The sequence below is a fragment of the Nycticebus coucang genome, chromosome 18, assembly GCF_027406575.1.
Source record: "Nycticebus coucang isolate mNycCou1 chromosome 18, mNycCou1.pri, whole genome shotgun sequence".
Taxonomy (NCBI): domain Eukaryota; kingdom Metazoa; phylum Chordata; class Mammalia; order Primates; family Lorisidae; genus Nycticebus; species Nycticebus coucang.
The window spans coordinates 30,948,408-30,969,007 of NC_069797.1; the positions used below are offsets into that span (position 1 = coordinate 30,948,408).

General features: G+C 44.5%; 1 protein-coding gene across 4 annotated transcripts in view; it reads left to right on the forward strand.

Moving 5' to 3' along the window:
• The window catches only part of SLC6A4 (solute carrier family 6 member 4), a 40,402-nt gene that overhangs the window by 13,993 nt on the left and 5,809 nt on the right, over positions 1-20,600 (forward strand). For all 4 annotated transcript variants that reach the window (XM_053570880.1, XM_053570877.1, XM_053570876.1 and 1 more), the window contains 11 exons: positions 1,027-1,161; positions 1,614-1,833; positions 2,994-3,132; positions 3,959-4,093; positions 4,467-4,570; positions 5,907-6,034; positions 7,278-7,390; positions 7,988-8,119; positions 9,139-9,238; positions 11,589-11,689; positions 16,504-16,671. In XM_053570880.1, coding sequence (XP_053426855.1) covers positions 1,027-1,161; positions 1,614-1,833; positions 2,994-3,132; positions 3,959-4,093; positions 4,467-4,570; positions 5,907-6,034; positions 7,278-7,390; positions 7,988-8,119; positions 9,139-9,238; positions 11,589-11,689; positions 16,504-16,671 — 1,475 coding nt within the window. The remainder of the gene's footprint in view (positions 1-1,026; positions 1,162-1,613; positions 1,834-2,993; positions 3,133-3,958; positions 4,094-4,466; positions 4,571-5,906; positions 6,035-7,277; positions 7,391-7,987; positions 8,120-9,138; positions 9,239-11,588; positions 11,690-16,503; positions 16,672-20,600) is intronic.

Here is a 20,600-nt window from a genome sequence, read left to right on the forward strand (position 1 = left end):
GGAATTATGGAAATATAGCCAAATGTCTATAATCAAGTGTCTGGAGCCATAGTAATACCATTGAACAAAGATAGCATAATTCAATACCTCCAAGATGGTTGCAGCTGTTGTTACTGATTGTCACACTTGATCCATTCCAAGGGTCGTAAATACTAGTTGCATCAGAATCGTCAAGGGAGCTTGAAAAACATTTTGTGTTGCACCCATACCTGGAGATTCTGCTTGAGAAGGACTGGTGTGGATCCAGGAATCTAGGTGTCAGTTTTTAAGCTCACCAGTGATATAATAGCTGGGTTTGGGAACCTCAGCTCTCCTCAACCTGTCATGTTACAGGGAAGACATTGGGGCTCAGAAAGGGAAAGTGGTCCAGGGTTCTCCAGGCTCTAAGAAGAGGTTGTGGGCCTAGTGCCTACTCTGTCCACTCCCAAACCTGGCTTTCTTTTTTTGGGGGGTGGGTGGGAGGGCTTATGTGATTCTCTTGCCTCAGCCTCCCAAGTAGCTGGGACTAAAGGCGCCCATCATAGTGCCCGGCTATTTTTTTTTTTTTTTTGGTTGCAGCCATCATTGTTTGGCAGGCCCTGGGCTGGATTTGAACCCGCCAGCTCAGGTGTATGTGTCTGGTGCCTTAGCCACTTGAGCCATAGGCACCAAGCCAAAATAGTTTTCATTTATCAAATAACTGATTTTAAGAATCCTTCTTAATGACTTTTTTTTTTTCTTTTCAGTTTTTGGCCAGGGCTGGGTTTGAACCCGCCATCTCCGGCATATGGGGCCGGTGCCCTACTCCTTTGAGCCACAGGCGCCGCCCCCAAACCTGGCTTTCTTTCCATTGACTCTATCGGCCTCCTCTGAAATGTTTGAGCTGTGGAACTCTGTCTACTACTCCTGGCAAAGACTAAAACCAGGGAGTACAGTGTTACGGTCACTCAGCACAGAGTGGCTTTGTGATGCTCAGTGTGAAGGGTCTGTTGGGCTATCCTGGGACAGCTGTGGGCAGGGACTGAAATTATCTTTCATCTCCCTCAGGGGCGTTTCTCCTCCCCTACACCATCATGGCCATTTTTGGGGGAATCCCACTCTTTTACATGGAGCTCGCGCTGGGGCAGTACCACCGAAATGGATGCATTTCAATATGGAGGAAAATCTGCCCGATTTTCAAAGGTAACTGAAAGCTTTGGGTGGTTGGGTGAGTGGTGGCCTCCAAGGAAGTGGTGATTGCCATCAATGGGTGGGAGCTGGAGACTTTCATCTGGCATCAGTTAGGCCTTACACATCCTTGGAAGATAACGTGAGTAATAGTTTTCTGACTGCTCAAGTAGGGTGAAATTTAAAACAGAATAAAGGGCAATTCAAAGTAAATTTAAAATTTTTAAAGCATTCACAGCACATATACATATTTTCGAAAACATGTAACCTTGTAAATCCTTACGAGTAACTTTGCTGTGTTGCTACTTTTCCCAACATCTAGAGTCCCTAAAGTCATTGGGGAATGACATGGAAGGCAGTGTCTACCCTTCCCTTCCCCTGGGCTGCGGGGCTCTCCAGTGCCCACTTTTACCCTTTCCCGATCGGGCCGCTGTCAACGTGGCCTCTCGGTCTCACCCGCTGCCCAGGGATTGGCTATGCCATCTGCATCATCGCCTTCTACATCGCCTCCTACTACAACACCATCATGGCCTGGGCACTGTACTACCTCATCTCCTCCTTCACGGGCCAGCTGCCCTGGACCAGCTGCCAGAACTCCTGGAACACTGGGAATTGTACCAACTACTTCTCTGAGGGCAACATCACCTGGACACTCCATTCCACTTCCCCTGCTGAAGAGTTTTACACGTAAGTGCATGTAAGTGAGGGGGTAATCTGTTAGAAGGAAAATTTGCCCAGTTTACATGGGAAGACGGCAAGAGGCAAGGGCTTTCCACCCCACTCTTGGCGGATTTCTGAGAGACGAAGCTATCAGGGCTGGAGGAGAAAATGTGAGTGACAGAATGGCAAGGCCAGCAGCCGTACCTTAAGTGCTCCCTAACCTGGCCCTTGCATACCTCCCCACTCCTTTCCAGTGTGTCAAACCAGATTGCCCAAGCAGATCCTTACATTCACATTCCAAAACTAGTTCCCTTCATCAAAACTGCCCTTCTCTCTGGGTCGTCTTCTCAGCCAGCTATTGTGGAGCAAAACATCCTATGAGTTCAATAGTTCAAAACCATTCAAATAATTTCTGGTTTAAATGTGTTGACTTCTTAAGTGGGATCTATCTACCTTTTCAAAGTAGATACTTGAAGAAGGTAGTATTCTTTTTTTTTTTTGTAGAGACAGAGTCTCACTTTATTGCCCTCGGTAGAGTGCTGTGGCCTCACACAGCTCACAGCAACCTCCAAATCCTTGGGCTTAGGCGATTCTCTTGACTCAGTCTCCCAAGTAGCTGGGACTACAGGCACCCGCCACAACGCCTGGCTATTTTTTTGTTGCAGTTTGGCCGGGGCTGGGTTTGAACCCGCCACCCTCGGCATATGGGGCCGGCGCCCTACCCACTGAGCCACAGGCGCCGCCCCGAAGGTAGTATCCTTTAATGTTAGAATTTCAGGCAGCGAGACCCCAAAGAGACCCATTTTGGGGGAGGGGATGTGGCCCAATATCCACACATACACTTCATGTACCTAAGAGCCATCATATTGGTTGCAGGGATTCAGGTCCCAGCCAGCAGAGGAGAAACCAGGAAGTCTACTCCTCCTGGGTGGTGGGCTGAATGTGCTGCTTACTCCTTCAGGATGGTCTGGGCCAATCCCAGCTCTTGGTCCTGGCAGGGCAGTGTCCATTTTTCAAGATCAGACAAGATCAGGCGCATTCAGGGTGGTATGGCTGTAGATGACTGGATGTGCTCCTGGGCAACAGTGTCCATTTTTCCCTGGGCTCCCTTCTGTGGGTATCACAGATTATGTGCCCAGGTCACTGTCCAGATCCTCTCACGGGCCTTTCTTCCTCCTTTACTCCAGGCGCCACGTCCTGCAGATCCACCGGTCTAAGGGACTCCAGGACCTGGGGGGCATCAGCTGGCAGCTTGCCCTCTGCATCATGCTGATCTTCACTATCATCTATTTCAGCATCTGGAAAGGCGTCAAAACATCTGGCAAGGTGAGGAGGACTCTGGCTGCTGATCCAGGCCTGCCAAGGGCCTCCCAGAGTCTCGGACACAGAATGCAGCAGCCTAGACAGTTAATGGTCAGGGTACCGTTATTGTTTCTTCAAACCAAACATGTTCTATGATACTCAATTCTGTCATCACTAAATCTGTTAGAAAAGTCTAGAGATGGGCCAATTTCAAGTACTCTTACATGATTTTTTCCCAGAATGCCTTTAACCCACTGGTATTATCACAATTAATAATAATGGCAATAATTTATTGGAAACTCATCATGGACCATGGTCAGTGTTTTATATACACTGGCCAACTCTGTTGTTTCCTGGAGAGGTGTCCAGCCTGCAGGATGCTGATTTTGTAAGGACTTTTTTTGTTTGTTTGTTTGTTTATCTGTGTTGTCAGGTATCATGAAAGGTATGTATGGACCTTTTTTTCTTTTCTTTTTTTTTTTTTGCTAATCAGCTTTCATTAATGTTTGTGTATTTACTGTGTGGCCTAAGACAACTCTTAACTCTTTCGTTGTGTGTCAGGAAAGAAAGAAGGTTGGATACTCCTGTATACTTCCCCTTCTACAGATGCAGAGCAGACGTATAGGCAGTTAGTAGTGGCCACGCTGAGTCAGATCCCTATCTGTCTGATTCTGAAGGCTGTGATCTTTCTGTCACACCAGCTTGCCTCCTAAAATAACAGAAAAAAGAGGTGGATCTCCTTTCTTAAGGTTTTCAAGAAGAAAACACATTGCTGTCCACCCATCTCCTTCCTCTGCCCCTTCTGGAACATCGTGGTGATAACCTGTGTTTTCATCCTCCTTCCTTACAGGTGGTGTGGGTGACAGCCACCTTCCCTTACATCATCCTCTCTGTCCTGCTGGTGAGGGGGGCCACCCTCCCTGGAGCCTGGAGGGGTGTACTCTTCTACTTGAAACCCAACTGGCAGAAACTTCTAGAGACAGGGGTAAGATGAAAGAAATAGTGTGCACCCATCTGTCATTTACTAAAGGAGCTAGTCCTCTGAATAGAACAGCAGGGACAGCTGAAGTTTGCTTTTAGTGTGCAACTTTGCAGTGATGCTTTAAACCACAACTACAAACACAAAAAGCACAGTTGAGGCTATTAGATGGGTTTATGCCTAAATGATAGGAAAAGAAATTGCATTTGTTTGCACTTGATATGTGGCTATTCCTGGACTGAGTCTTAAAAGCTGGTCTCCTGCCTCTGTGCAAAGCTGAGGCATGAGAGGTGCTGGCCCTGCGGGTGCCCAGTGGTCAGCCTGGCTCTCACCCCTACCTTTACCCCACTCCCACATCCTTACCCCTGCTGTGTTCCAGGTATGGGTGGATGCCGCTGCTCAGATCTTTTTCTCTCTTGGTCCCGGCTTTGGGGTCTTACTGGCTTTTGCGAGCTACAACAAATTCAACAATAACTGTTACCAGTGAGTATCTGGGGCCCTCAAGCAAGGCTTGAAAGTTAGTGAGTCTGGAGGAAGGTGATCGATTTGTTGGCCTCAAACTTGGCCAGATTCTGGACGTGATGGTACTGACCCTTGGGGGTGCTGCAGGCCTCTGACCAGTTCACCCATGGCCAGAGCACCCATCCAGGTCATAACTTCACCTGGGCCGAGTCCCTGTATATAGAAAAAAGTAATAATTAAGAAATTCCGGGCGGTGTCTATGGCTCAAAGGAGTAGAGCACCAGCCCCATATGCCGGAGGTGGCGGGTTCAAACCCAGCTCCGGCCAAAAACAGCAAAAAAAAAAAAACAAAAAAAAAGAAATTCTGAGGCTGGACACAGTGGCTCACACCTGTAATCTGTACTTTGGGAGGCCGAAGTGGGAGGATTATTTGAGGTCAGGAGTTGGAGACCAGCTTGAGCAACAATGAGACCCCATCTCTACAAATAATAGAAAAAAAATAGCCAGGTGCACTGGGCACATACCTGTATTCTCAGCTAGTCAGGAGGCTTCAGCAGGAGGATCACCTGAGCGTAGGAGTTTGAAGTGAACTATGATGAGCCCAGGTGACAGAGTAAGACCCTGTCTAGAAAAAAAAATTACAAATCAGGTTTATAAAAATTTCAACATATGGTTAAACAGGTTTAATTAGTTAATGTGTTTAACAACAAAAACAGTGTGATCATTAGTTTTATGTATGTATACTCAAGAAAGTAAACATACACACATATATATGACTGAATTATTTTGGCCTACACAAAATGCCACCTTTTTTTCCTTGTAAAAACTTACTTAAATTTTAACAAAACTGGAAAATGGGTGTGGTGGCTCATGCCTGTAATCCTAGTACTTTGAGAAGCTGAGGCAGGAAGATCCCTTGAGGCCATGATTTCATGACCAAGCTAAGTAACATAGGGAGACTCCCATCTCTAGCAAAAATAGAAAAATTAGCCAGGCATGGTGACACATACCTGTAGTCCCAGATACTTATGAGTCTAAGGTGGGAGGATCACTTGAGCCCAGGAGTTCAAGGCTGCAGTGAGCTCTGATGATGTCACTGCACTCCAGCCTGGGTGACAGAATGAGACCCTATCTCAGAAAAAAAAAAAAAAATTCCCTGACCTATTCTTTCCACACCATGTGTGGTAATCACAGCAGTTTGTACTTCATACCTGGGAGGCCAGGCTCTGGGACACCTGGACAGCTCAGCCTGCTCACCCTTGCCACAGCTGTCTCTAGCAGGGAAGGCACAGAGACGGAGGCTCGTTAGACTCTTGACCTCAGAACTGTCTCAGACAGCTTGGGTTTTCTACTCCAGAGATGCCCTGGTGACCAGTGTGGTGAACTGCATGACGAGCTTTGTTTCGGGATTCGTCATCTTCACAGTGCTGGGGTATATGGCTGAGATGAGGAACGAAGATGTGTCTGAGGTGGCCAAAGACGCAGGTAAGATCTTGGGTTTTGTTGAGGTCCCCTGCTCCTACTGAATTGCTTGGCTTCAAATCTTTACAAATATATAGCTTTGGAATTACTTCCAAATGTTGCCTTAAATTTTGCAAAGATTTGAGAGAAACAATGTCCTTTCTATATATTTAGGCCATGTGGGGATTGGGTCTTTGGTGCTCAGGACTGGGGGCTTCAAAAACCTATGGGCTTGAAAATGTGTCTTAGATGACAGCAATAAAACCGGTGGATTTGGGACCTGTGGTTGGTGTTGCAATAGCTACTAGTGTAGTAAGCAAATAATCATTTCTTGTTGGAATTGCTCCTTGAAGAAAAATAAAATGTAGCCAACATGGTCACACTATTGTGAGATTTTCATGAGTAAAGAAAAGAGCAATAGAGGTTGGCAAAGAGGTGATGGAATCTAGAAGATGTGTGCCGGGGCTTTTATGCTAACATACTGTATCTGTTGGTCTGATCTGGTACTTTGACTAAGCCCATACTCCCTAGCTAGCCTATGAGAAGTTGAAGATATGTCCCTTGTACTACAAAAGGGACTTTAAAATGGCAGGAGGGGCTGGGTTCAGTGGCTCACACTGGTAATCCTAGCACTCTAGGAGGCCAAGGCAGGTGAATTGCTTAAGCTCAGGAGTTCGAGACCAGCCTGACTCTAAAGACCAGCTGGGCCTTGTGGCAGGTGCCTGTAGTCCCAGCTACTTGGGAGATGGAGGCAAGAAGAGCACGTGAGCCCAAGAGTTTGAGGCTGCGGTGAGCGATGGTGCCACGGCACTCTACTGAGGGCAACAAAGAGAGACTCTCTCAAAAAATATATAATAAATAAAATAAAATAGAAGGAGGTCTTTATTCCAAGGCCTCTGTCACTGTACTGAAATCAATATTTCCTATTGTTCTGGAGCTAAAGACTTCAGAGGGGGTAAACTGACTTCAGTGGGACTTTAGAAATATCGATCCTGGCCCTGGAAAAAACCCCACTGAGTTATTACATAGTGGAAACTCTTATACTTGTGTGCAGCTTTGCTAGTCTTAGGGTTCTTGGGTCTGTTTCCATCCCCCACACTAATTGAAGGCCCAGGTATGATGGTGTGCAGTGTGAGGAAGCACTGGTCTGGCTCCCATGTAAGGTTCTGCAATGAGAATTGGAATTGTTGTGGCTGAGTTTTCCTCTGTGACATCTCTGTAGGACAGGTCTCAGCAACCACCTCCTCTTCTCTCCTCCCCGTCTCAGGCCCCAGCCTCCTCTTCATCACATACGCGGAAGCTATAGCCAACATGCCAGCGTCCACGTTCTTTGCCATCATCTTCTTCCTGATGTTAATCACACTGGGCTTGGACAGCACAGTGAGTGAATGGGAAGGGAAGATGGGCTCTGGGAGGAGGAAGAGGAGAAAGAGGTGGCAGCTATACTCCCTCCCTCCCATCCTAGCCATCTCTGGCACTCCTTAGATGCCTGGTTCACCCCTCAGTCATGGCACTTACCACCCTTTAGTATGGTCGTGTCATTAATGGGATAATGTGGGTAAGGTGCTGGGCTAAGCCAAGGGCTCAGCGTATGTGAACTATCATTATCGTGCACTGTCTCTTGCCCAGATAATGGCAGCTAAAGGCCAGGGCAAATACCTTCTTGTGTCTCTGCCCCGCCTAGAATTCAGTACCTTGCATTCTGGTATAAAGTTTCCCCAAGAGACTCACATATTAAAGTTCTGCCCATATGTCCTATTTTCTTTCTTGGATGTCCTTAGTGATGGGTTCAAAATGACAGTGTAAAACAGGGAAATTTACTTCGAGATGCTTTCATGGGCCAGTGAGTCAGGGGAACTGGTCATGATCCGATTGACTAGTCATTTAGCAACCTTACCCTTCCCTCCAGTTCAGTGCTCTGAAGTCTATAGACTTGTCCCAAAGCCACCACTGTGACCATTTGTGTGTACCTTTTAGTTTGCAGGCTTGGAAGGGGTGATCACGGCTGTGCTGGATGAATTCCCGCACATCTGGGCCAAACGCCGGGAGTGGTTTGTACTAGCTGTGGCTATTACCTGCTTCTTTGGATCCCTGATCACCCTGACTTTTGTGAGTACCACGCTCCTCAGTTTAGAGTTTGCCTCCCTTAGGACAATAGAATGCTGTGAAAAGCTGTTCCCTTCCTTCTATCCCACGGGTATCCTGGATTTGGGGCCAAAGAGAGGGGGGTTGTTACTCCCATTAAAAAGTTTGTTATCAAGGAGAAGAAAGTTGCTTCTGGTGGCATCTGTTTGTAGAATCTGTGCATAGTATCTGGAGCTTCTGAGCATTTTACAACAGATCCAAGTAAATTTCAAGCTTGGCAGACTATCTGGAGAAAATGTAGGAATTTTTTTCTAGTTTCTTTTCACTCCTTAGGGCTGCTTTCATGTTTCATAGGAATGTTGCCCTGATATCTTGATATGCAGAACATCGGGAGGCTGGCATCGTCTATGTGTGACGCCACTGTGTCTCCTCCAGAACTTGCAATGGCAAAGAAGTCAGACCCTTATTGGCAATTTTTTTTTTTTGGTAGCTGAAATGCTGTAAAGCAGCATCAGATAGTACCCACAGGCATCCTATGCTGGGTGCTCCTGACTCGAGGCAGACTTTGCAGATAAGCATCTTCAAGCAGTGACTTCGACAGCCCTGGAGCTTGAGGGAGGGGATGGCATGGCATAGGGCTGAGTAGAACTCAAAGTTGTCATGAGTTAGGGCAGATGGCAACTGTGACCAGGTCCTCAATGTGTCTGATGTCATGGACCCTCCCTGATTTAATCTCTAGAGGGGGAGTTCTCCAGGAACACACCAGGTGTTTAGTAAGTTGAAGAAAGTTTAAAGTTTAAAGTAGGGGGACAGGAAACTAGTAAGAAGAATGTGTTCCATAGGATGGGAAGAGGTGTCTTATAGGGCGAGTACCTGGCCCACAATGCAAAGACCAGTCCAAGAGGCAGGCTCTGGAGTCTTTGTATCAGGTCCAAAGTGGGAAGTTTCCAGAATTATCATGTTAAGAAGCTCCTGCAGGCCTTCGTAGTAAGGACAGGTAGTCCTCAGCGGGCCCTTAACCAGGTTCACACTCTCGTTTCCAGGGCGGGGCCTACGTGGTGAAGCTGCTGGAGGAGTATGCCACAGGGCCCGCGGTGCTTACGGTTGCACTTATAGAAGCTGTCGCTGTGTCTTGGTTCTATGGTAAGATGCTCTCTTCAGCCAGCTAGGATCCTTTCTGTGTGACCCAGCCAGTACTTTAGAGAAGGGATGATTTCATCAAAGAAAGGCAGGGAGGGGCAGTTTACAAGGTACGACCTCCTGACGGGTCTGTAAGATAATCTCAGCCGAGTGCCTTCTTCAGAAATAGCTCATCATTTCCTCGACACTCAAACTTAGTACAATGGATTGCCTGTGCTCTAGGGAGGACATTTTTTTTCCCTTCTGAGTTTGAATGTTTACCCAGTAGAGACAGGCCAATGCAGTTCCATGTAGCTCATCCACAGTGGTTAAGATCCTGGTGGGATCTAAGAATTGAACAGATAACACAGAACTAGTACACAGTGAATGCATTTGCAGAATGTACAGTATACTACTGTTATATGGAGTGGCTCCAAATTTAAATTTCTCAAGGAAGAGCTCCTTCCAGAGCCCTGAGACAGAGCTTATCTTGTAGGTAAGAGGCAAGAATGCTCTTATTTGTACACTTTGCCTTGGTAGAATCCTCAGATCACTCCCCTGTGGTCCTAGGATGGAATTTGATAAGGGCAAAAACCACCAGAGGGGCAGTAAGTAAGCTGATGAGTCCATTGGCAGAGGTCCCAAGATCCTGGGGTGTGGAAAGCACAGGCAATTAGAAAGAGGAACACTGAGTCCAAAGATGCCTCTCTTCCAAATCAAGACATGATTATTTCATGGTAAAAGTGTATTTATTGGCAGGGTACAGTGGCTCACGGCTGTAATCCCAATACTTTGGGAGGCTGAGGTAGGAGGATTATTTGAGTCCAGGAGTTGGAGGCTACAGTGAGCCATGATTGCACCAGTGTGCTCCAGCCTCGACAACAGAGCAAGAACCATTTCTAAAATAAAAAAGTATTTATTTTCTTTTTTTTTTTTGTGGTTTTTGGCCGGGGCTGGGTTTGAACCTGCCACCTCCAGCATATGGGACTGGCGCCCTACTCCTTGAGCCACAGGCGCCACCAAAAGTATTTATTTTCTTACCATGTTAATAAACCATACTAAAATGGTAGTGATTATTGGACAGGCACATCTGTAATCCTAGAACTCCAGGAGGTTGAAGTCAGGAGTTCAAGGCCGGCCTAAGCAAAATGAGATGACTCCAACTCCCTCACCCGCATTACTGGGAAGAAAAAAAAAAGAAAAATTAGCAGGCCTGGCATGGTGGCTCACACCTATAATCCCAGCTCTCTGGGAAGCCGAGGTAGGTGGATTGCTTGAGCTTAGGCGTTCAAGACCAGCTTAGGAGTTCAAGACCAGCCTGAACAAGACCCAGTCTCTATTAAAAAAGAGTAAAACTGAGGCAAGACGATCACTTGAGCCCAGGAGTTTAAGGTTGCTGTGAGCTATGATGCCCTAGCACTCTACCAGAAGCAACAAAATGAGACTTGGTCTCCAAAAAAAAAAAAGAAAAGAAAAAAATTATCAGGGCATTGTGGTGCACACCTATAGTACCAGCTACTTGGGACACAGGAGGATCACTTGAACCCAGGAGTTTGAGGTTGCTGCAACCTAGGCTGAGGCCATGGCACTCTAGCCCAGGCAATAGACTGAGACTCTGTCTCAAAAAAAAGGTAGTCATTATGAAAGAGAGGACACATCTGAATGGCACATGGGCCCAGTTTTTTTAAAAGAAGAAATCCCCACCTCCTTGGCAATTCTGAGGACAAAGTTCAAAGTGTGTAAACTGCTATAAACCTGCCCTAGGAACTGTTGGGAGCTCCCAGGGAAACAATAGCCGAGCACTTTCCCCTTCTCGATTTCTCACCCTTTGGTGGGAGTACTCAGTTCTCACTTCCGGAACAGTTACTTTTTATAGAAGAACGTTGATCTTGATCTGGTACATGAATGGGTAATATTGTGGTTAAAATTTGCTCTGGAAAGTTTCCAGCATTAACAGTCAAAGTCAGTCTCTGTTAGGCAGGTTCTCCATTCCTAGATAGAATTGAACTTTCTTTTCTATAACAGTAAAATCAAATTTATGCTACCGTAGAAAGGCAGTGTGGCACCAGGAGGGGATATTAGGGTCTCTTCCCAGTGTCCATCCATCTGCCTACTCCATGTAGAAAGAGCTTTGTTTGCTTGCTATAAAAATGCATCTTTGTGACAAGTCCCCCAGACCATACTGGTGTCTCTGGCCTCCTTCCACAGGGAAATTCCAGAGGTGGAAGTTTGTCCTGTGTAGGAATTCTAGCTTCATTCCTCCTTGTCATTCCCAGTGCTGATCCTGCTGGCCCTGACTTGCCTTGAGACTCGGAATAGAAAGACAGTCTGTGTCCTCTCATACTCAGTCTCTTTCTCTTCTGGATGATTTTAGGTATCACTCAGTTCTGCAGTGATGTGAAGGAAATGCTTGGCTTCAGCCCCGGATGGTTTTGGAGGATCTGCTGGGTAGCCATCAGCCCTCTGTTTCTCCTGGTGAGTTGTCATTTCCCTTCTTCTGGCCCTGGGAAAAGACATTTGTAAAAAGTAAAGTTTATTTAAGTATAACCTATACAAAGAAGCGTGCAAATTGTAACTATACATCTCAAAGAAATTTTATAAATTGAGTACACCTATGTAGCCAAAAACATACCGAGAGAGAAACCTTGGCGTGGCACCTGTAGCTCAAGCGGCTAAGGCACCAGCTGCATACACCGGAGCTGGTGGGTTCCAATCCAGCCTGGGCCCGCCAAAACAACAATGACAACTATAACAAAAAAAAAAAAAAAGAAAAAAATAGCCGGGCTTTGTGGCAGGTGCCTGTAGTCCCAGCAGTTGTCATTGTTGTTTAGCTGGCCTGGGCTGGGTCGAACCCTCCAGCCTCGGTGTATGTGGCTGGCACCGTAAACACTGTGCTATGGGCGCCGAGCCTACATTCATTTTCTTAAAGAGGCCGTATGCATAGATCCAAGTCAAAAGAATCCAGGCTGGGCCTGATGGCTCACACCTATAATCTTCTTAGCACTCTGAGAGGCCAAGGCTAGAAGATTGCTTAAGCTCAGGAGTTTGAGACCAGCTGAGCAAGAGTGAAACCCTATTTTTACTAAAAATAGAAAAGTTAATGGAGCATTGTGGTGGGTGCCAGTAGTCCCAGCTACTTGGGAGGCTGAGGCAGGAAGAATACTTGAGGTCAGGAGTGTGAGACTGCAGTGAGCTATGATCATGCCACTGCAGTCTACCCAGGGGTAGCAGAGCAAGACTCTGCCTCAAGAAAAAAAAAAAGGAAAGCCAAGCCCATCGAGAGATATTCAGTGTTTCTTTTGTCCTCGCTTCATGGGCTCTTGCTTCCTTCCTTATGTCCACCTGAAGGGAGATGTTTGCCCAAGGTGGGTGATAGCCTGCTGCACACCCGCCTCCTGCCCCCCTGTGCATTCTGAGGTAGCCTAGGGTAAACCCATTCCATGCACACCAGCAGGGATTACTCTTCTTTAGTTCATCTGTAACTTTATTTGGGGGGCGTTTTGATCTTCTAGAACCAGAAAGATAGTCCAGGTGCAGTGGCTCAAGCCTGTAATACCACTCTCTGGGAGGTCTAGGCGGGTGGATTGCCTGAGTTCACAGGTTCGAGACCAGCCTGAGCAAGAGCAAGACCCCTTCTTTACAAAAATAGCTGGGTGTTATGACGGGCACCTGTAGTCCCACCTACTTGGGAAGTTGAGGCAAGAGAATCACTTGAGCCTGAGTCTGAGGTTGCTGTGAGCTGAGATAGCACAGTACTCTATTGAGGGTGACAAAGTGAGACTCTGTCTCAAAAGAAAAAAAAGAAAAGAACCAGAAAGGTTGTTAGACTGTTCCTTCAGTCTATGTCTATCCTCAAAATTACACAGATCTTTAGGAGGATCTGGGCCATCCCTTTTTTTTTTTTTGACACAGAGTCTCACTTTGTTACCCTCAGTACAGTGCCATGGCTCCGTAGCTCACAGCAACCTCAAAACTCTTGGGCTTAAGTGATTCTCTTGCCTCAGCCTCCTGAGAAACTGAGACTTGTAGGCACCCGCCAGACAAGGTCTTGCTCTTGTTCAGGCTGTTCTTAAACCCGTGACCTCAAGTAATCCACTAGCCTGGGGCTACCAGAGTGCTAGGATTACAGGCATGAGCTACCATGCCATTTTGTTTTAGGACAACTCTTTGGCATATAACTGTCCCTTCCCCCCTTTCAAAATAGCTCTTTTTGTATTCTGTGTTTTGACTTTCTTCAAGTAGCCCTTTATTTTTTGTACCTTTTTTTGGTGCCCACACATCGCAACATTAACTTTTATGTGATGGACAGCATGCTCATTCCTGCCTCCATGACACTGCATGTCTCTCTGTATCCCCATATCCCTCCCTGACTTCCATTCTCCTAGACCCTGGAGGTTTCCAAAACCAATGTTTGCTTCAAGCAGCAAATATTCCTAGGGCACAGTGGCTCCAGTGAGAGTCTGAGGTTCTTTACCCTATCAGCTCACTATGCTTTTAGATAAATTTAAAGCATATTTATTTTTTAACCCAGAAGTATTGGTTGTTTTCTGGGAGAGGGCTAGTCAGAGTCACCGAGCCCACCACTTATACCAGAAGCAGAAGTCCTGATATAAGTGGGTTATTGATTTACATCATTACCAGTGCTTCTCCATAATCTACTTAAGTCCTTTCATTTGTTTTTCAAAGGAAGAAGAGCCATTGGATTGATTTCTTGAGGGCAGAAACATTTTTTGTGTGTGTACACCTTCATGTTCCCCAAACAGTGAGGAAATAATGTCAGGACTGAGAGTTGGGCGAAGTAACTGAGATATTCCCCATGGTATAAAACAGGGGTCCTCAAACTGTGGCCCGCGGGCGACATGAGGTGGTGTGATTGTATTTGTTCCCATTTTGTTTTTTTACTTCAAAATAAGATATGTGCAGTGTGCATAGGAATTTGTTCATAGTTGTTTTTTTTAAAACTATAGTCCGGCCCTCCAACAGTCTGAGGACAGTGAATTGGCCCCCTGTTTAAAAAGTTTGAGGACGCCTGGTGTAAAATATAAGGGGGTACCAAAAACTCAGTACTCAACATAAATGTTGTTTAAATACAATATTTTTAAAAACAATTGCATGAATTAATACAAAAAATTAATGATGAACAAAATAGCAACTTTTAACTTAAATACAGGTTCCAACCCTGTACTTGAATGGTTTACCTCATTTTACCTGAGTCTGTAGTCTGGTTTTGTCAGATCCTGCCTTTTAAGACTTGCATTAAAGGCTGGGCACATTAGCTTATGCCTGTAATCCTAGCACTCTACTTGGGAGGCCGAGGCAGGAGGATCCCCAGAGCTCAGGGGTTTAAGACAAGCCTGAGCAAGAGTGAAATCCTATATCTACTAAAACCAGAAAAAAATATTAGCTGGGCATTGTGGCAGGCACTGGTAGTCCCAATTACTCAGGAGGCTGAGGCAGGAGGATCACTTGAACCCGGGAGTTTGAGGTTGCTGTGAGCTAGGTTGACGCTTGGGTACTCTAGTCTGGGCAAAAGAGTGAGTCTCTGTCTCAAAAATTAAAAAAATAAATAAAATAAAATAAATTTTTCACTAAAATATTATTTAAGTTGATTACTAAAATTTTGCACACACACTCCCTCCATCAAACAACTAGGCATTAGATGCCTCGAACTAGTCGTGGCCCTGAGGCTTTTGGAGTGTTCATTTCTGTGACTCTCCTGTCGTCAGGCTGGGTAAGCTCTTGGCGCACACTCAATGGGTTTCCTTGCCCAGCAAAGCCCATGTATAGATTTGGGCTCAGGCGCATTACTCATAACTCTCATGATGTTTGTTTTACTCACCTCCTCTAAAGGCAAGTGCTCTAGTGCCCAATTAAGAGGAGGAAAATCTGTCTTCCACTTCTAGGTTTACTTAACAGATCCCCTGCTCTGGGCTTTTTAAGACTGCTTTAGGTAAACAACAAGTAGCTTACTAAAAATACTCTTTTTCACTGAAGCCAAGTTACAAAAAAAGAAAATGTGTATGAGCAGGAAGAGGCCAGGGCGTGTCAGGGGTTTCTGAAGTGGTGCTTGCTGCAACAAGAGCCCTCCCTGGCTGAGCTGACTCCACATACCTGCCATCAAGATGAGACAAGCTGTGGCAGGGATGGCTCCTAACGAGACCCTCTTCTTCCCTGTCCCCAAAGGATCTTCCTCCTTAGTAGCCGGGTTTGGGGATGAGGAGAGTAAGTCAGGAGAAGGGTTCGCAATTGACTGGGCTCCTGTTTTGAAGGCTTCCTCCTGGACTTAGGATAACACTGCTCAGAAGATGGATGTGTGTTTAATAATTTCCCATTTTATTACCTGCAGACAAAGAAAAAAAGATATAAATAGATATTTAACCACACAAATAATTTACATTACTGTCTTCTTTATGACTGTGAAATAATAAAATTAAATCAAGAGCAATAACAATTTCGGCACAGTGGTTACTAGGCAAAAACACTCTCTAGAAACCAAACTGAATAAGAAAACTCATAAGCTGGGTGTTGGGAGCACACCATGGAATTTTTCTTGGTCAAAATTTTCATAGAATTTTCAAGTGGAAAGTGTATTAAATTAAACTGCTGCTTTCCTTCTGTAATGCCTTTCATTATGAGGACTTGCCGAGATGTGTCTTGGCAGAGCCATCCTTGTTGAAACCCCAGGCTATAGAGCTCAATGCAGAAAGCAGGAAGCTCAAGGAAAGGGGAAAAAGAACACACACCCAGAAGCCCAAGTCCTCTCCAGGTCTGAGAACCTTACTGTCTTTCTTGGACACAAGGCACCTTTAATCTGACCAAAACCAGTCACAGCTGAGAAATGCATGGGAATGAAAACAAAACAGAGAGAAAAAGGAAGCCCTAGGTCTGGAAGGGTTGTGGAGAGGTCACTCAGTTTATTCCTCTGCTTTCTGGCAAGTCTGGGCTCAGACCACTCTCGATGCAGTCTCTTCTCCGTGACAGCAGACAGCTTTGAAGAGGGTGCTGTTAACTTCCCTAACTGTAGGGATAACTGTAGGGATGCTATCATATCCCCACTGTAGGGATTTGGGTTGGGGGTGAGGGAGAAATGCAAGCAAAGCTCCTGGCTGTTTTATTCTTGCAGGTTGGGGTAGAGAAATCGGTAATTTTGTGTGTCAGAGTTCAATCTAGGATATAGCATATTTGGAGAATTTCACAAAAGTATCTTCACTTTCTCATTTGCTACTTGTTAGAGCTCTCTGCATGGATATTATTAAGATATTTAATGTTTCTTGGAATTTCTGTTTTAGTTCATCCTTTGCAGTTTTTTGATGAGCCCGCCACAGCTACGACTTTTCCATTATAATTATCCCTACTGGAGTATCATCCTGGGGTACTGCATAGGAACTTCATCTGTCATCTGTATTCCCACATACATAGCTTATCGGCTGTTCATCACTCCAGGGACATTTAAGGAGGTATGTGTTCATTTGTGTGTGTGTATTTAGGCTATTGTTTTGGGAGAAAAGGATTCTTTTGTTATGCTGTATTCAAAAGAGGTAAGTCGATTACATGAAATTCACCAGGAGGCTCTCAACTTTATGTGTTTATATATCTATAATCATGGTCTAGACCTCTACTGGCTGCCACTGTCTTCTTAAGGCATCTCCCAAAGCCTCAAATACAATGGCAAAAGAGTGAGCTGATCTTTTGGGTGCCCCACAGCCTTCATCTTGGGCTGTGTATAGCTTTTCAAGCTTATCAGATTACTACTTTGCCTCTTGCTTGGCTACTGCGAGTGGACATCAGATCTGTGCTGTCTGGAGCAATACACACATTTTAAGTGGAGAATGTCCACGGTCATTTTTATAACCACAATGTGATAAGTGCTATTTTGAAAACCATCTCAAAATAAGGATAGTACAACAATATCAGTTTTAGCTCAAAAATTGGTAAGTAATAATATTGTAGTTTTAGTTCAAGCCAATGGAGTAAAAGGTTTTTGCCATAATAGTAAGATTCATTTCAGTAATGAATGTGCTGTAGAAATTTTGATAACAGTACTTTCCGGTTTGTATAAGAGTATATACTTTTCAAAGTACCAGCATGTAGATTATCTCATTTTGTTATCAAAATACCTTGGGAGGTGGAGGGGGGCAGGTGTTATTAGCAGACAAGGACACAGAAACTGGAAATTATTCTGCTCTAAGTTTCCTTATTTCAGTGGTTTGTCCAAGGACAGAACCCAGGTCTTCTGATTTCTTGCTCCAGTGTTCTTTTCACTTTTATATTCAGCTTCCCTCTTGTCCTCAGGGTTTGCTAAAATAGAAATTGGTGCTAGAGGTTAGAGAGAGATGTGTAGCCACTTTTCCTCTCGTGCTGCCGTAGTCAGTGGGTTAGCCACCAGGATTCCCGACAGTGTCGTGCCTCACATTACCAGATTTTAAAATGCTTCAGTTCTCACTTGTTTGATTGTATTTCTTGCCACAGGAATAGGGGTGTTATGACAGAAGAGCCTGAAGAAGTGGCCACTCACACGTCATAGTTGGTGCTTTTTCAGGGGCCAAGCTCAAAGGTGAAGGGTGATGTTTGGGGAAAGTTGAAAGAAACAGTAATCTATGATGGCCTGAGATTGGAGGTGGGCTCTTAGATAGCAAAACTCAGACATGAGACTGTCACACGAATCTTCCTAAAACATAAGAAATGAGAAGCAAGAGAACAGAGGCAATTAAACATCAGCTCTTACCTGGGTTCATTTCTTCTTCCAAATAGGAAAACTGAATTCTAGGTAAGAAGAATTCTGCAGTTGCTGTTCCAAACCTGTTATTGCTTGTAATACACTCTCAGACCCAGAGGATTGAAGTCATTCCTTCAGGTTGTCCTTTGTGGCAGTTGTCATGATCCCCAAGCTCTGTTGTTTCAAACCCAGAGGTCAAGGGCTGGGTTGGGAATTAGGTTAATAAATGTCAGTATTCTTTAGTCACAGACTGCACCTCAAATCTTGGTCATCTTTCTTGCAAATTCCCCCAGTTGGTCACATGGAAATGCCCCTAAAGCTATGTAGGTAACACAGCTCAGCTCTGTTAGTAGTAGAGGTAAGAATTATCCGGCCATCTTCAGCACAGGCCACCAGCTGGGGAGCAGTGGGTTTTCAGGAACAGTATGACACAGACTGTCAAAGAGGACTGCGAGGAAAAAGCCCTAGTCAGCTATGGCAAATCACTCCCCCTTTGCTAGGCCTTGGTTTCCTCATTGTTAAAATACGCTTGTTGGACTATATTAACATTTTCCAAAATGTGTTGTAAGTAGTTCTATGAGATTTCAATAGGTTTTACTGCTGGGGGAAAAGGATATATAATCAGATAATTTTTGGAGAATACCAGATTAAGTCAAGTTAAATGGGTTTCTTTACTACAGCATTTCTCAAAAAATTTAATTTGCCCATGTGCATGCTAAATTGTTGAGGGAGATAAAGCAGGCCATGTTTTTTTGCTACGTACTCCCAAGGGTCTAGAATTATGTATAGGTCTTTGTGAATACCAGACTCGATAATCTGTAACATTCCACAAATTGGGGAGACCTTATCTAAAATTTTGGTCTGATGAAAAAAAAAAAAGGCTAAGAGAAGGGTGAAGTTCTTAACTGTTTTGGACCCTGGCCATATAAAAAGTTGGAGTTTGTGGAGTGAGCCACCACTTACTGGTATAATTTGGAGGCTATCACATGTACCCGTAGCCTAGACATCTCAAGGTTGCAGTCATCCACTGGCTTCGAAACCACTAATAACATGACAAAGATACTGGAAGACAGTCCTAATGAGTACTCATTTATGAAGATATCAACAGTGATCCATTTTCTAGATTAACTGGTTATCATCTTACAGAAGGCCAAGACTTGGCTAATTTTGAGAATAACAGTAGTCTAGCAACTAGGATGCTGCCAAAACACGGAAAACAAAAGTGGGCCTGGTATTTTGGGCCATAAGCAGCCAGTGTGGGCAGATCAGGGCACAAGAGCTAAGAATTTTACTTTGTAATGCTGTTTAATGCTGGTCTGGCCCCCACTATACACCTCAGTGATCTGTCTCTGCACACCATACCTACACTTAAGGTTCGTTGTAGTGATCTGTCTAGTTCCCAGTTAGCATGACATAATTCTATTTAATCAGTTATAGTTTACATGTTTATCTATGGGGAAGGATGGTTCCTAAAATTTTGCATTCAGTGACTTGATATGTCCTGGTAGCTTGTGAGTACTGTGATAGCTCCTTTTTAGGTTTTATGGTGTGAGAGTTCACTACTCAGATACTAAAGTCCTGAGGAACACAAAATATAAAAATTTGTGAGTTTCATTAATTGGAGAACTGAAACTTTTTTTTTTTTATTGTTGGGGATTCATTGAGGGTACAATAAGCCAGGTTACACTGATTGCAATTGTTAGGTAAAGTCCCTCTTGCAATCATGTCTTGCCCCCATAAAGTGTGACACACACCAAGGCCCCAGCCAGCTCCCTCCTTCCCTCTTTCTGTTCCCCCCCCATAACCATAATTGTCATTAATTGTCCTCATATCAAAATTGAGTACATAGGATTCATGCTTCTCCATTCTTGTGATGCTTTACTAAGAATAATGTCTTCCACGTCCATCCAGGTTAATACGAAGGATGTAAAGTCTCCATTTTTTTTAATGGCTGAATAGTATTCCATGGTATACATATACCACAGCTTGTTAATCCATTCCTGGGTTGGTGGGCATTTAGGCTGTTTCCACATTTTGGCAATTGTAAATTGAGCTGCAATAAACAGTCTAGTACAATTGTCCTTATGATAAAAGGATTTCTTTCCTTCTGGGTAGATGCCCAGTAATGGGATTGCAGGATCAAATGGGAGGTCTAGCTTGAGTGCTTTGAGGTTTCTCCATACTTCCTTCCAGAAAGGTTGTACTAGTTTGCAGTCCCACCAGCAGTGTAAAAGTGTTCCCTTCTCTCCACATCCACGCCAGCATCTGCAGTTTTGAGATTTTGTGATGTGGGCCATTCTCACTGGGGTTAGATGATATCTCAGGGTTGTTTTGATTTGCATTTCTCTAATATATAGAGATGATGAACATTTTTTCATGTGTTTGTTAGCCATTCGTCTGTCGTCTTTAGAGTATTCAGAGATGATCTCTTGTATCTCTGTGGGATCAGTTGTTATTTCCCCTTTATCATTAATGATTGAGGTTACTAGAGATTTTACTTTTCTATTCCTCGTTAGTCTGGCCAATGGTTTATCTATTTTATTTATTTTTTCAAAAAACCAACTCCTTGTTTCATTAATTTTCTGAATGATTCTTTTGTTTTCAATTTCATTGATCTCTGATTTGATTTTGGGTATTTCTTTTCTTCTACTGAGTTTAGGCTTAGATTGT